Genomic DNA, 14,087 nt, shown 5'->3' with positions numbered 1-14,087 from the left:
CTAAATCAATTTTGTTTCAGTTTTTATATTCATATTCTTTTCTGGGATATTTACTTTCACATAGACTAGGTGTCTGGTAAATGTATACATAAATTTAGTTCATTGACTTTATTAAGTCAGTTTCCAAAACTTCCCCCCTTAAGAACACACACACACGCCCCGCGAACAACCTTCCGCAACCATGTACAAGTGAGGTGAACATACTAAAAAAAAAAAAAAAAAAAAAAAAAAGAGAGAAAAAGAGAAAAAAAATTTTACCCAAAGTTCCTTTTAGATCAGTTAAGAATAGTTTTTCAACCTGCCATGTTACAGTATTTCTTGTATTTAGGATAAAACAAAAAGAAAAATTTACCATCAGTAAGCTGTTGCTCCAAGTCCCTGATTTCCTCAGTTTCCTTAGCAATCCTAGAGAGCATTTCATCCAGGCGACTCTCAAGCTGTTTGTAATGTTTGTTCATTACATCAAACTGCTGTTCTTTACTTGCTTTTTGAGCTTTCATGTGAGCCTGTAAATTAACAGTTGGAAAGGTAAAGTGGGACAATGTCAATACAGATTAAAAAAGTGAAATCAGCATTTTAGCTCAGTTCTGCAGTGTCTTACTACCGGCAGTAAAAGTCACCAGTGCAGCATACATTGGGGGGGGGGTATTTTTCCTCATTACTGCCCCACAAAGAATCCCAGATAGGCAAGCAATCTGTGTGACTAACAGCATCGTTAGTAGTCTCCCCCTTGCCCAGGCATGATGAATAAGGCCTGCATTTATAAATTATTACTCATGGCTACTACCTTTCTTCCTGCCTTTACTTTTTGTTATACCGTTTCCTCTTTTAGTCAAGAACAAACATGATTTTCTCCAGAAGCTTTAATCCTGTCATCCTGCATTGCCTTCACAGCAGATGATGCTTTACAACATGTCAGGTCACCACCCGAAGGAAAATACTCTGAACAACCAGCAAGTCAGGCCAACTTTATAGCTAAGATTTACCTAAACCAGATTTTGTTGGGTTTTTTGGTTTTTTAAGTATTGCTGGGAAATACACCATACCTGCAGCTCACAGAGACTTTGGTCAGGACTTCATGCGTTTAGTATGAATTTAGCTGATTGTTTCAGCTGTATACAAGACTTCGTTATCAACACAGTATAGTGCTATCTCTTTCTCACTGGTATGAAATTACTCAAACAACTCAAATGTCAGGAAAAAAAACCAACACAGAATTATACTGTCACGATAAACAGCACCTTTTCCTTACTACTCAAAAAAATAAATCGAGCTAGCAGTAGAAATTTTAAATACAAGTTCTCAGAAAAATCACTTATAAAGTTGCTTCTATAACAAAAGTAATGGGTAAAAACATAGCTTTCTGTATTTTTAATGTATTAAACCGGAAGTTATTTTTAACATTCACATTAGTACAATTCAACTTGTCGCCTTCTTAAAGACAAACTACCACTCGGTTTTCAAAAGTGAAATTTCAACAAGTAAAACCCGAGTAGAGGCACTGCTGCTGAGTCATTTTGCTGCAGCTGCTGAATGTCACAAGAGCGCTGTTTAAAAAACCCAAACACTTACAGCTTTGCCTTTGTCTTTTCTTCCTCCGGTATCATTGGCAAAACGCCCCACCCCTGATCTAGAATTCATTTGACTAAAGAACCGGTATCTTCAGCACAGAAAGCAATTAAGCAGACTCTCCCATCTTCTCCGAACGCTTCCGCTCCCCCAGCAGCACGCCAGTTACAACGTCCTCCGCTGCCCCGGAGGAGCGCGGGGTCCGGCGCTCCCCGCCGCTCGCCCGGCCCGTTCCCTGTTCCCGGTTCCCCGCTCCCGCTCCGCAGGCGGCTGGCCCCGACCAGCGCTTCCTGTGTTGTGATTTGAAGCGAGGGGCGGCCTGCGGGAAGGGCCGGGCCGGCTCCCGACAAAGGGCCTGGCCGTTAGCTGAGGGATCCTGCCTGAAACGCACACTGCTCTTCTATTAACAGCTGGGGGGGAGGGAAAAAAAAAAAAAAAAAAAAAAAGGGCATTTTTTAAATGTGTTCGCAGGCCTCAGCTGAAGACGGGAGCCAAGCATAAAAAGTCTTTCCTCGCATACTTAAAAGCATCAAGCTGGCCTGAAAAGCTCTCATTTAAAAAGACATAAGCTTTTTAAAAACTATTTAAAAAGTCATTCCATTTCATTTTAATTTAAAATTTGTATAAACGTTTGCTGTACCTGAACACAGTTAATAACTCAGAAATCAAAAGTCTTGCTTCCCTGGCGATCAAAAAATGAGACTATCAAGCTAGAGCTGCTCTTGGTGCATCCAGCTTTGCCCCAACCCTGTTAACACGTGACCTCTGAGGCCTTGTTGAATCTATCAGTAATGACAGGACTGCATGTGACAGCAGAGAAAGGGCATTAGTCCCCACCAAAAAGGCAATATAAATCTTTTCAGAATTAGAACTATTTCTTGAAAACCGATTCCAGTTTTAGGATGCTGGACTACAGCGTAAAGCCAAAGCTGCTGCTGCCCGCAGCTGTCTGCAGTTCACAGGCTGGAATATTAATATAAGCTGTCACCGCTTCGCCAGGTCAGCTACATCTGCTACTCCAGACAGTTGCTCTAGGCTGACCTCTTGCAAACAGACTTTTGTGCCAATGCAAGAGCTCTCTGACAAAGCAGGACTTCAGCTACAGGCCTGCAGCAGTTACACAGACCTTTAAAAATCTTTAAGGCCAGATTCTACAAAAACATGCATTAAGGATTTCTTACACAGAAATTGTCTCCAAGGCTCTGCACAGCATGTTTTTGCAAAGCATAAAGATGTAGTTCTTAATGTGCTGTACAGCAACTGCATTGAAAATTAGTTGCCCAAGAGTTTTACCAAAGTTGTGGTTTTGTTTGGGTTTGTTGTTGTTTTTTTTTTTAATTGTGAGGAGTTGCATGTTTTTCAAATGATAACAGCTAAAGAAGTTGATATATAGCAAAATAATATATAATTCATGAAATAGGCACAGCTGAATGGTAATCTGTTAAAGTAGCCTTTACTACATTCCTCAGTACATGAATATATGCAGTACATAAAAACTTAAGATTTCAGTTTTACTTACATGTCTTGGATCTTCAGGATTTACAGAAGCAAGAGAACTCTGCAAGTCTTCAAGCTCTTTCTGTTTTTTCCCTATTTCTCTTTTCTGTTTCTCCATTTGTTTTTCCAGTTCTAAAGCTTCCTTGCGTAGCTGATGCAGGATTTGTATCTTTTCACTCAATTGCTGTTCAAGACCTTCCTTGTTGGCCTGTGATATCTGGAGATAGCATTAGGAGGTTGGGTAAAATAGTTTCATTGGAAATACACAGCTGATCAAGAACTTTTTAAAAAGTTAAATCAGACTGCTAGTTTAGCCTAACAGGTTGCCTAAAAATGATCTACTCATTGTTTTGAATCTTCTTTATTTTCTTAAGATAACCGAAACTCATAGGATTTTCTCAAAAAAAGAAAATACAAAGACAGTTTGCTTATGGTAACTAGAAATTTCGTAACGTTAGTCTACCATACCAGGAAACACCAGAACCCTCATTTTGACCATCATCCTAAAGTGTTTTGTTTTCAAACAAAACTTCAGAAGTCTCTTGTATAATTCCTTCTTGCAGTCTTCAGAAGACTATCTGGAATGTCTTTTTTCTCCCCTCCCCCAGTTATGACTTCTTAAATTAAAATACGGAAGATCCTGGTCATTGATTTTAAGGCAAGTTTAGAGACTAAAAATAGCAATAATTTATGACAGTTGTTGAAGAAATGGAAGGTACAGTTTTAGTTTAATGCTGATAAATGTTTTTAAATTAATTCTTGCTGCCAATTATGTAGCTACATTGCTTATTATTAGCTGCATAACTAAACCTACACAGTTATAGTCCTTCCTGAAAGACCTTTTCTGATACATCAGAATATATTCAATCCATATAATTATATTGAGAGGTTCAGGTAAGAATTCCGTTCTCATGAACATGTATGTCATGTCACCAGCACTGCTTATGATGTTGTGCCATTACTCTGTTACTTTCTGTCTCCTCCTTCAGGAGGTATAAGCTTATGGTTATTGGAACCAAGAAGATATGTTCAGAACAAGAAGATAAATTCACATCCAAGTCTCCTGCTGCATAATGCAGTGACCCCTAACTGTCCACTTACTGCGATACTCAGATCTGTATTTATGTTCTTCCAAAGCGTTCTGGGAAAAGTTAACAATCAGCAGCAGCATCACATGGAACATGTTTAGATGCAATTAACTGCACTACAACTCTGACAGCTTATTTATAAATAAGCTATCTAAAACCTGTAAGATTTTTCTGATGCATGACAAATGGATTTACATATGTACAATGGCCCCTTTAAAAAAGAATGGGGAAAAAAACAGTTATATTTTCTACATCAACACTGCTTCGAACACTTTCCCTTGCTATTCACATAGCAACTTCTTTGCATACTTTTTTCTGAGCCAGAGCATCCTCCAGTTGTTGCAGTTCGCCTGTTACTTTCAAAACTTGTTGCTCTGCATCTCCTATTGCACTTTGCAGTTCTTCTAATTTTCTTTGTGCTGCAGACAAAAAAAAAAAAAACAAAAAAACACACAACCCCACAAAAGACATTATAATATTCCGTATAACACTGATATGCATATTTTCTGTTAACACGTTAATCAGAATGCATTTTCTTAAAACAGTGTTCATCAAAGCTAGTACATTCTGGTTTCTCAAAAAGTATGTCTAAAGTTTTTTTAATGAGTCTTATACAATTAAATTAATGCATCAAATATGAAACCTCCCTAGCATTCTCTTTTCAATAATATTTAATCCTTTCATTTTCAGTTATCTTAAAACAATAGCAAAAAGAAATTGTAACAGTTTTGACCCAAAATGCATCAAATACAGTGTTTAGAAATCATAGCACTTAGAGCCTTTTACACACTATTGCTATTCTTATGTCAAATACATGTCAAGCATTTAATCAGTGGAATAAACTACATTGATAGACATATTTTAGTTTTTATTTGATAAAAATTAAGGTTTCACCTGAATTAATCTTTTTTTCTTTACCCTCTAGTAGTTCATCTAGAGTTTGGAGCTGCAATTTCAGCTGGGGTTTCCTACAGAAGTCATCTTCATCTAGTTGCATTTTTCCAATCTCCATCTGCTGAGCTTTGTTAGCAATGTAGCCTTCTCTTACAAACATATTTCTTTTATACCTGGCCTTACCAATGTATGGGCTTTCACCAGGTACATTATCAAGTTCAACATCCTGAAATGTATGAAGCAATATGTCTTTATATCTATCTGAGAAGTATGGTTGCAGTGAACTCATAATATACATTTAACTGTCCTAACAAGCATATAAAAGAAAACCAATTTGCAATTAGAATAATTAGAAGAAAACAGACTATACTTGACTTGTTTGGCCTTGAACATTCTTGTTATTTTATAATGGAATTAAAACCAAACAAACCCAACTGGGGTATGATCAATTTGTTGCAAATGGGTAATGCAAGTGGATATTTAACTGGAGGAATTTTTCTTAATATTTTAGACTTAATAGTAATATAGATTATACTTAGTCCATTACATTGTTGCACTTAAACTTCACTCAAACATAACTTAAAAAATCATTCATTGTTAATGATTACTGATCTTTACATTTCTTGTGCAGACTCCTTTCATTCAGGCATCTCTACAATTTTTTTTGCAAGTATGACAGAGGTTAGCTCTACTAGGAGAAAAAAACAACAGAAAAAGGACAGAAATTCTAATACCATCTAACTCAAGAACATTCTGGCTTGTGGAACTTCTCCAAATGAAAGGGCCTCCAAAATTAAGCCAGAAGAAAGGACTATCATTTCTTTGGTTAATAATAAGAATGAAATGTTTGTTCACTGACTCTACTTAGCTAAAACATATGCTATAGGCATGTATACTAATATTCAACACATTAAGTGTCACTCAGATTCAGTTTAGTTCAAAACTTGTAACTTAGGATTTTAAAATGAAATGTTTATATTTCTTAACTAATAACTCTTAATAAAGCAGTAGCTATTAGAATTATAGAAAAACTATTAAGTTTTGTGTTTTCCAAGTTGAAATGCGAGAGAAACAGAAATGAAAAGATCCATTACTTTAAAATTATTACCTCTGACGGAAAATAATTTAACGGCTCAAATTTTGCATCAATCTTATAAAACGCCAGTTCCTGCTCCAATTCATACTGCTTCTGGCAAGCTCGGGTTAGCTCCATTGTCTTCTGCTTTAACTAATAAACCAGTAAAAAAAGTAATAAAGACACTTGAATGAATGCAACTTATCACATACATTTCAATTCGGTAGAGAGCAGGACAAAGACAATTAACTTTGAAACGAAGCTCACATCAGAGAAAGTTAAGATGGTGTACTTTGCATCAAGAATATCACAAAGTGCAACTTCATTACAAGATACAATATGACGACTAGGAGTAGACAAGAACCCCACTATTAATATAACACAAACGATCACATGAAAGGCCTTTTAAGTTTACATGCATCAAAGGTTTGAAAATAAATTTGTCAGTAACTTAGGATAAAAAGTAATTTGCGTACAATCGTTTAGCAAAGTCTACGCCAAATAACGAATGTATTTACTGCTACTAATGAGCAGTGAGAACTATTAACACTAATTGTCTGTAAAAGAAACAAAGTATCTATCTCAATTGTCAAGTGTATAGAGCCTATGCATGTCATTTTAGCTTAACCTTGTGCTAGTTAGGTTTTGAGGTTGGTTGTTTTTTTTTTTTTTTTAAATAAAGGTCCATCATGTGACTTCTTTTTACATCAACTTTTCATGCTGAATACCTGAGGAGAACATGCAGCAAAACTCCAATAGACAGTGGAAAGCAGGACTAATGGAGGAAAAGAAATAGAACAGATGGGAATAAAGGAAAGGCTTAAAGAAAGATTTTAAAAAACAATATATGTCATGCAAAAATTAACTGTGTTTCAGAGAAAAGAAAAAAAAAAAAAAAAAAATTAAAGAACATTGTATCCAAAAACCACAGCGAATATAAAGTCTCACTGGAACACTTTATACAAATATCCCTACTTCAGTAAACATGCAAATAAATCCTAGAAATAAAAATAACCATGCAACCCAGGAGCACCGTGGGGCTACCTTTAGTGAGGAATAAAGGGTCTGCAGAAAGGGAACTGTGACAAACCAATACACCAGCTAAAGGAAGAAAGAAGCAAGCAAAGTTTGTCATCCAAAGGATAAGAGTGGGTTAAGTTGCAAAATATATGCTGCTAAATCTCACTATACTGAAAACTACATTTTAGAAATAGACTGCTGGTTAGTGTGCGTTCACAGAAGAAACAGCTATAGAAATATTAGCTATAGAGATTCTGAAGGACAAAATTTTAGAGGACAAGTCTAACAAGTAAGATAAAAGCCATATTTTAAGTTTCCATCAGGTCATTCACAACCAAGGACTCCCAAGTCAACAGGACTTTTCTTGCATTTTATAGCTACCAATGAAAGATACTTGTCAAATTAAGATTTTGGGATGATGTAAATAAAGTACAAGTAAACTAATTACACAAAATAATAATCAAGGGGTATTACTGACATACAACTTGTATGCACACCTTTTTTTTGTAAAAGCATTTAATCTTTTCCCTTATTGCAGCAGCACTTTAAAGTCCGAACAACACAGGAGATTCAGTACATTGGCAATTTAGCAGCTAGAGGATACTTAACCTTTCATCAACTGACAAAATTTTAAACAACAAAAAAAAAATTACAGACACAAACAAATAAGTTACTATGAACTATAAATTACAAAAGTGATACCGATTGCTGGCTCAGTACACTTACTTTCTCCACAGAAAGAATACTGAAGAACTGGTCAAGGAATAATCTTTCTAAAAGCTGACGTGCCTAAGTTTTGTCTCTTAATTTTAAACATAAATCTCCAGCCACTTGAACTCTCACATTGACAACTCTGTTTCTGACAACAAAACTATACCAAATATTTACTTGGTGCAAGTTATTATCTTACCAATTCATTTTTGGTGTCCAGGTCCCTTTGTAGGTCTTCATAGCTTTGTTTCTGTTGCAAAGTCTTTTCTTTTAATGATTTGTTGACCTCATCTTGATGGCGAAGTTGCTGAAGCACTTTGGACTGGTTAAGTTTAAGGTTCTCCATCTCCTTTATCGTGTTTTCCAACTCTCTTTCTAATTTTTCTATCTCTTCTGAAAAACAAAGTAACAGAAACATTCAAATAGAAATCTTTTCCATCTAAACTTAAATTTGGTGTCATTCACTATAGTTGTAACATATCACTATTACCTAAATTAAACCTCTCTAGAGCTTCCTGCCTGTCATGATTTGTCACTGGCTGTCCATCCAAGTTTTCCAGGGCTCGCAAGTGGAATATGGTGTACAAGCGGTAGTGAGGCAGACTTACAACTGGATTATCAGCAAGGAATAGAGAAGTCAGATCTTGTAGAGGCTTTAGTTTAGCTACATCATGGAGCTAAATCAAAGATAAATGGAACAATGATTAGACATCCTTCTAAGAACAATTAAACCCCCATAACTGAATTTCTGATTTTATAGAATGTTTTATGTTAGGTCCAGCTCAAAAGATCTATTTTAACATTTATGCTGAAGTGGAATCTCTAAAAACCTACCAAAATACACAGTACTATGACTAAAGTAACTTCCTAAAATCAAGTTGTTTCTTCTACGAAAAAATACCACTGCAAAGAGGGCAAATTTAATCAAGCTTGACCTTGGAAGTTTCACGATAACAAGGCCTGTGGATATATATAACCTTCCATTCCCCCAGACTTATAAGAAAAGGGAGCTTTTATCATGAGGAGTACTCAAACAAAGCTGGTTCATCTCTCCTCCTAAGTAGCATGACTCCTTCAGGAACTGTACTAAGTGATTTCATTTCATAGACACCCTTTTGTAGCTGCAAAACATGGAAATGAACCTGGACAACAGCAGTAAATCTAGTCATGTCCTCAATACAAAATATAAGCAAATAGATTATTTACAGGTGTCCAAAACATATAATTAACTCATCGTAAGGGACGCCACCAATAACACGCAAAGGTCTTCACATTTTCACCAAGTTTTTCCTACGTTTCCAAAAACTTGCACTTTCCTGAACAACATACTACAGGTTTATCCTTTGAATACCTGGCACAAAAGGAGCATTTTTCTGATAAACAACTTTATTAGGCTCACAATGGCTGTATTTCACAACAGACTTTGTGGAAAGACACTCAGCAATTATTCAGAGTAAGTCAATCAATGCAAATATACCAGTTCACTTCATGAAAAGCTTCTGAACAATTATTGTTCCTAACTGTAATCACTTACTGATGATACTTTATTCTGTTTCAAATTAAGGATGCGCAGGGATCTCAGTTTCTTCCCTACCCACACAGGAATATGCTCAATCTCATTTCCTGCAAGGTTCAGCTTTTGTAGATTCTGCATATGTTCTATACCTTCAATTTTACTGAAAATAAGAAGAAAAACATAACTCATCATGAACCATAGCAAATTCACAGTGTAACTGAGGCATTATGGATAAACTACAGCAAAATCTGTCTCAAATAATTATCACCCAAGAGATTAGCAAAGTTGTTTACTGCCATGGACTCACAATTCAAATTAAATTACACCAGGATAGGTAGGAACCAACTGTATATAACTACAATCTGAAAACATATAGCAGTAGCTAAAAGCTACTCTGACATTTTCAATTCCTGTTGAGAAAGGAAGTTGTGTGAATGCAATGTGTAGAAATGCTAGTGTCTTGTTACTTCCTATTGTTAACTTCTCTACTGAAATCGCAGCTTCTCTACTGCAAAGTCAGTCTCATGTAAAGATCATAATTCACTAACAGAAAAATTAAAGGAAACAAAGAATTTTGCTATTGCCTGAACCATTACCGTTCAATGTTTTTATACCACTCAGACAAGATACCAGAGCCTCAAAACAGTGAAAGTGAAAAAGCAATTTAGTGACTTTACAGCCTGCCTGATCAAACCCATTCAGCTTCCTCTCCTAAAAGAAAACTTCTTGTATTACCTGTAGCAATATGCAGTAAAAGTTTAATTAAACTTTTAATGCATTTAATTGGGTTATTGTACACTCTTCATTATGCTATCTGGAAACTTGCATTTCTGGCTTGGTTTCCTAGGAAAACAAGTTTAACTGCAGCCACGGTACACTAACAGCACTTCCCAGAACTATTTATCCTAATATCTAAGAGCTTGTGCTTTTTAAGAAGATCTCACTAAAGCTTGTTAGTCTTGACACACAACTGATGGGAAATTCACCTTAACTGTTCACACCTGAGAGAGAACTCAAATAAGAGAATGTCAGCTTTATTGTATCTGGGCTTATCAAAACCATTAGTGTTTCTGCTTACCTGATTTTGTTGCAAGACAAATTGAGTTCACACAACTTCATCAGCTTATCCAACTTCTCAATCTTCTCTATTTGGTTGTTACTAAGATTTAGTGTCTCTAGTTTAGAGCACTTTTCCAAATTTTCTATGTACTAAAGAACAGAAAATTAATCCCTTAGCATTGCAGTTGTTTTTTTGAAAGAGAAAGGCAGATTTCTATTTTTAACAACCACCTATTCATTAAAAAATACAAAGTATTCTAACATTTTATTAATCACAGTTTCACTGTTGCATTCTAAAACCCTGCTTTAGGTACAGTCTTCTATAACGTTGGAAGAGGAAAATTAGATTTTAAATTTACAGTGGACCAGTCTCATCTACACAAAAGGGAATTTGCCATTTAAAAAAAAAAAAAAACCAACCAAACCAGCACAATCCAAAAGCTAAAAAATTACACTAATGGATGGCGTTCTAAACTTCATTTTAACCGATTCAAATTTTTTTCTTTTGCACAAGTCTCAACTGACTTTTTTTTTTTTAAACAGAAGCTGCTTGTAGAACTAGGCTAATATAATTAGAATATAGCTGTTTACATCCGCTTAAAAATAGACCTTTACTAAAAACCAAATAAAAATTAATTTTTAACTTTGTTGAATTACCAGTTATTTTCAATAACTTACCTTAAATTTCTTGTCCCCATCCTTTGGGGAAGAAAGATTCAGTGAGCTTATAAATGCTAAATTTTCCTGTTTTGACAGACCTTTTATAAGGGGTTCGGTAATGTACCTAACTCCTGGATTAACACCATTTTCATCTGAAATTAAACAGAGGAACTACCTTCAGTAGTGAAAGAATTGGTGATTTTAATATTAGTCTTTTACTTCACACTGAATACTTGGAAAACATTGAAAATTATTCTCCCTGCCAAGGGATGAGAAGAAACAGCACACCAGAAGCATTTACAGGAAATGACATGCTGGCGTAAGTGGGTATAGCCTTTTGAAAAAGGCACAGTATGCATCTCCCTTTGCCAGTCTTCCCCCCAGCACAGAATGTAAGGGGTAAAAGTCTCGTTATTCTATACAGCTTTCATTACTATCATTTCTACATTCGAGTACCAAAAGATGGAAGCAAATTTTTCAGGGTTCTTTCTAACAGATCATACATCTTTAATCATACAGTTCACAGAACATTGGCTTTTTATGCTTTTAGTATGTACTTTTATACCAGCAGTTATTTATACAATACCTTTATGAAACTTATACTCAAAAGCAGCTTCTACATTTTCTGCTGTAATATCAAGTTGTTGGTGCCTCCGCTCTGAGCTTTTGCAAGCAGACAGAGATGTCTGTTGGCTAAGAGGAGATGGCGATCTGGTACTTGAACTGACAGGAGACATTGGACTAGGTGTCCGAGAAGCTGACATCTGTGTTTTTCTACACAACGCTTTTCTTATGGAGCCTCTCTTCATTGCCAAAAATACAGAATATCATATGACCAATATCTGGAAGAACAGAAATAAACATCAGTCTGTACATAAGTCTAAATCTTAATGGTTTGCATGCCAACAAAGGTGCTACAGAGCACGTTGTTTAAGGATACTAGGTGCTTGTTGTCTCGGTATCTATGTGCTTAACAACAAAATTTATCACTTCAGATGATACAGTTTGGGACACTACGCAGGTGATATTTGAAAAATTGTCTTTTTAGCATAAGAAAATATTTCCAGCAATGATATGGTGCCAAAAAAATACATCTAAGCCAATTTTCCAATGGATGACAGCTTCCAGTTTTCATGGGCTAACACATCTTTGGAGGAATGGTATACCTGTTTACTTACACCATTCTACAGCACACCAGGGACTGGCTGAAGTGCTGTTTTGCAACTCATCTTGGTCCCTGTCCTGCAATTTATGGTTTACACAAAGTCCGTCAGGTCTGGAGATACTCTCAACTCAGACTAACATAGCTGGCAGACGACAGAGAGGACTAGGATCCCAATTGTTTTTACCAAAGCTAGAAATCACCCGCTTTGCAGCTAGAAGACCAAATATAAGCAGAAAAGGCAACAGAGAAAAAAAAATTAAAATCAGTCTAGCACTGGCATTCCTTCAGTGTTCCCCGTTCTGCAAAGAAGTTATTCTGTGACTGCCTGGGAAATTCCAGAGAACGTTAACAGAAACTTCCCCCAGTGACGAATGTATTTCCCTAGGGGTAAGCGTAGAAACAGTCATTTACGCATTCTGTGCGTGAAAGCCCTTGTAGTAACCATCTTCAAGGGACAGGTTTTTACTAAAACCTAGACTCCGTAAACAAAAAGCACATTTTAAGATATTCTTTAAGATAGAAAGGTATGCTTTTACGGGAACTTTGAGCTATATGAGTGATTACATTGTGTCTTGAGTTGAGAAGATTTTCTTCATTAAAATGGATTTTTTTTTCCCTGAATCTTCAAAAAGAAAGAAACAAAGAAGGAGCGACTCTCTTCAATACTTGGAGGCACAACTCATTCAGGGCCAGGAAAGTGAGACTGGAAGGGGCAGGAGAGGGAGAAAGACGACAGTGAGCTAGTGAAAAGCTACTTTGGGAAGTTTCCTCATGTTTTAAGGAGCGCAGTTAGACATTTTAATGCGGTTTCTTGAGAACAGATTGTGCTTTTGCAATGAAAACCACGACAAAACTCTCACGTTAGAACAGGCGGGGAAGGGGGGAGCGTGGAGCTGACCTGGCCGCGGAGGTATGCCCTGGGTGTACCCCGCGCCCCGGCGGGGAGTAGACGGGCCCTCGGTGCTGCCAGTTCCCTCCCGCCGCTCCCCGCTTAACGGCTGCGCACCCGCCGCGGCCGCTCCATCCGCGGGCGCCACAGCCGAGCCACCGGCCTCTCCCCCCCGCTCCCGCCACGGCCGGCCCGCACCTGACAGGGTGACGACCACCCAGCGCGGCACGGTGCTGCCGGCTGAGCCCCGGGCAGAGCTCCCATCCGCGGGGCCGGGCTGCGGGGCAGCGCCGCACCCCCAGCCCGCAGTGAAGCGGCCGGGGAGCGGCGATGCTCGCTGAAGGGGGATCCCGGTTCCCGCCGAGGGCGGTTCCCCTCAGGCCTCCGCTTTGATTACCTGCGTTGACATGGTAACGCCGTTTCACCGCTTCCCGCTCGCCGCCAGGGCAGTGGCGGGCAGAGCGGCCTCGGGGCGACCCCGAGTGAAGGCACCGGCTCTCAACGCACCTCTCCCCCGCCTCCCTTCCTCCGCCGAGCGATCGTCGTCTCCACCGGCCGCCAGGCCTGAGGTGCTGCGGCTCCTTTAAGAGCCCAGCGTGAGGAGCCGAGCCGCCGCCATTTTGTCTGCTTGTTGGCCGGCGACGGGTAAACGGGCCCGGGGGAGGGGCGGGGCACGCCCTCGCGAAGCCACGCCCCTGCCCAAGGCAGCGTTCCCGCCGGTGACGGTCCTTCCGGCGCATGCGCCGCGTTTTCTCTTACTCCTGCCGCCAACGGGCGCTTTGCCTCAGTGGCGGCAGCCCCTCGTCTGCCCGGTTCTCGGCTGCGAAAGGGTAGATTCTGAGAGGTTTTGTTCTAATTAAAGCTGAAGTCACTGTATAAATAATAAAGCTTGCTCTGGTGATAGTTTGGTTTGGTTTTTTTTTTTTTTTGTCTGGGCTTTATGT

General features: G+C 38.3%; 1 protein-coding gene across 1 annotated transcript in view; it reads right to left on the bottom strand.

Annotated features, from left to right (window-relative positions):
- Positions 1–13,584, bottom strand: part of CNTRL (centriolin) — a 37,357-nt gene extending 23,773 nt beyond the window's left edge. The window contains exons 1-13 of the mRNA XM_050907699.1: positions 13,541–13,584; positions 11,676–11,931; positions 11,108–11,241; positions 10,449–10,579; positions 9,389–9,530; positions 8,345–8,531; positions 8,054–8,247; positions 7,168–7,224; positions 6,157–6,276; positions 5,049–5,274; positions 4,464–4,573; positions 3,089–3,283; positions 353–506 (exon numbers count right to left, since the gene is read on the bottom strand). Coding sequence (XP_050763656.1) covers positions 353–506; positions 3,089–3,283; positions 4,464–4,573; positions 5,049–5,274; positions 6,157–6,276; positions 7,168–7,224; positions 8,054–8,247; positions 8,345–8,531; positions 9,389–9,530; positions 10,449–10,579; positions 11,108–11,241; positions 11,676–11,898 — 1,873 coding nt within the window. The 5' untranslated portion in view covers positions 11,899–11,931; positions 13,541–13,584. The remainder of the gene's footprint in view (positions 1–352; positions 507–3,088; positions 3,284–4,463; positions 4,574–5,048; positions 5,275–6,156; positions 6,277–7,167; positions 7,225–8,053; positions 8,248–8,344; positions 8,532–9,388; positions 9,531–10,448; positions 10,580–11,107; positions 11,242–11,675; positions 11,932–13,540) is intronic.
- Between the last annotated feature and the right edge of the window lie 503 nt (positions 13,585–14,087).

The sequence above is a fragment of the Gymnogyps californianus genome, chromosome 18 (assembly GCF_018139145.2).
Source record: "Gymnogyps californianus isolate 813 chromosome 18, ASM1813914v2, whole genome shotgun sequence".
Classification (NCBI taxonomy): Eukaryota; Metazoa; Chordata; class Aves; order Accipitriformes; family Cathartidae; genus Gymnogyps; species Gymnogyps californianus.
The sequence above is the reverse complement of the archived record's forward strand: the minus strand, read 5'-3'. Positions and strand labels throughout refer to the sequence as shown.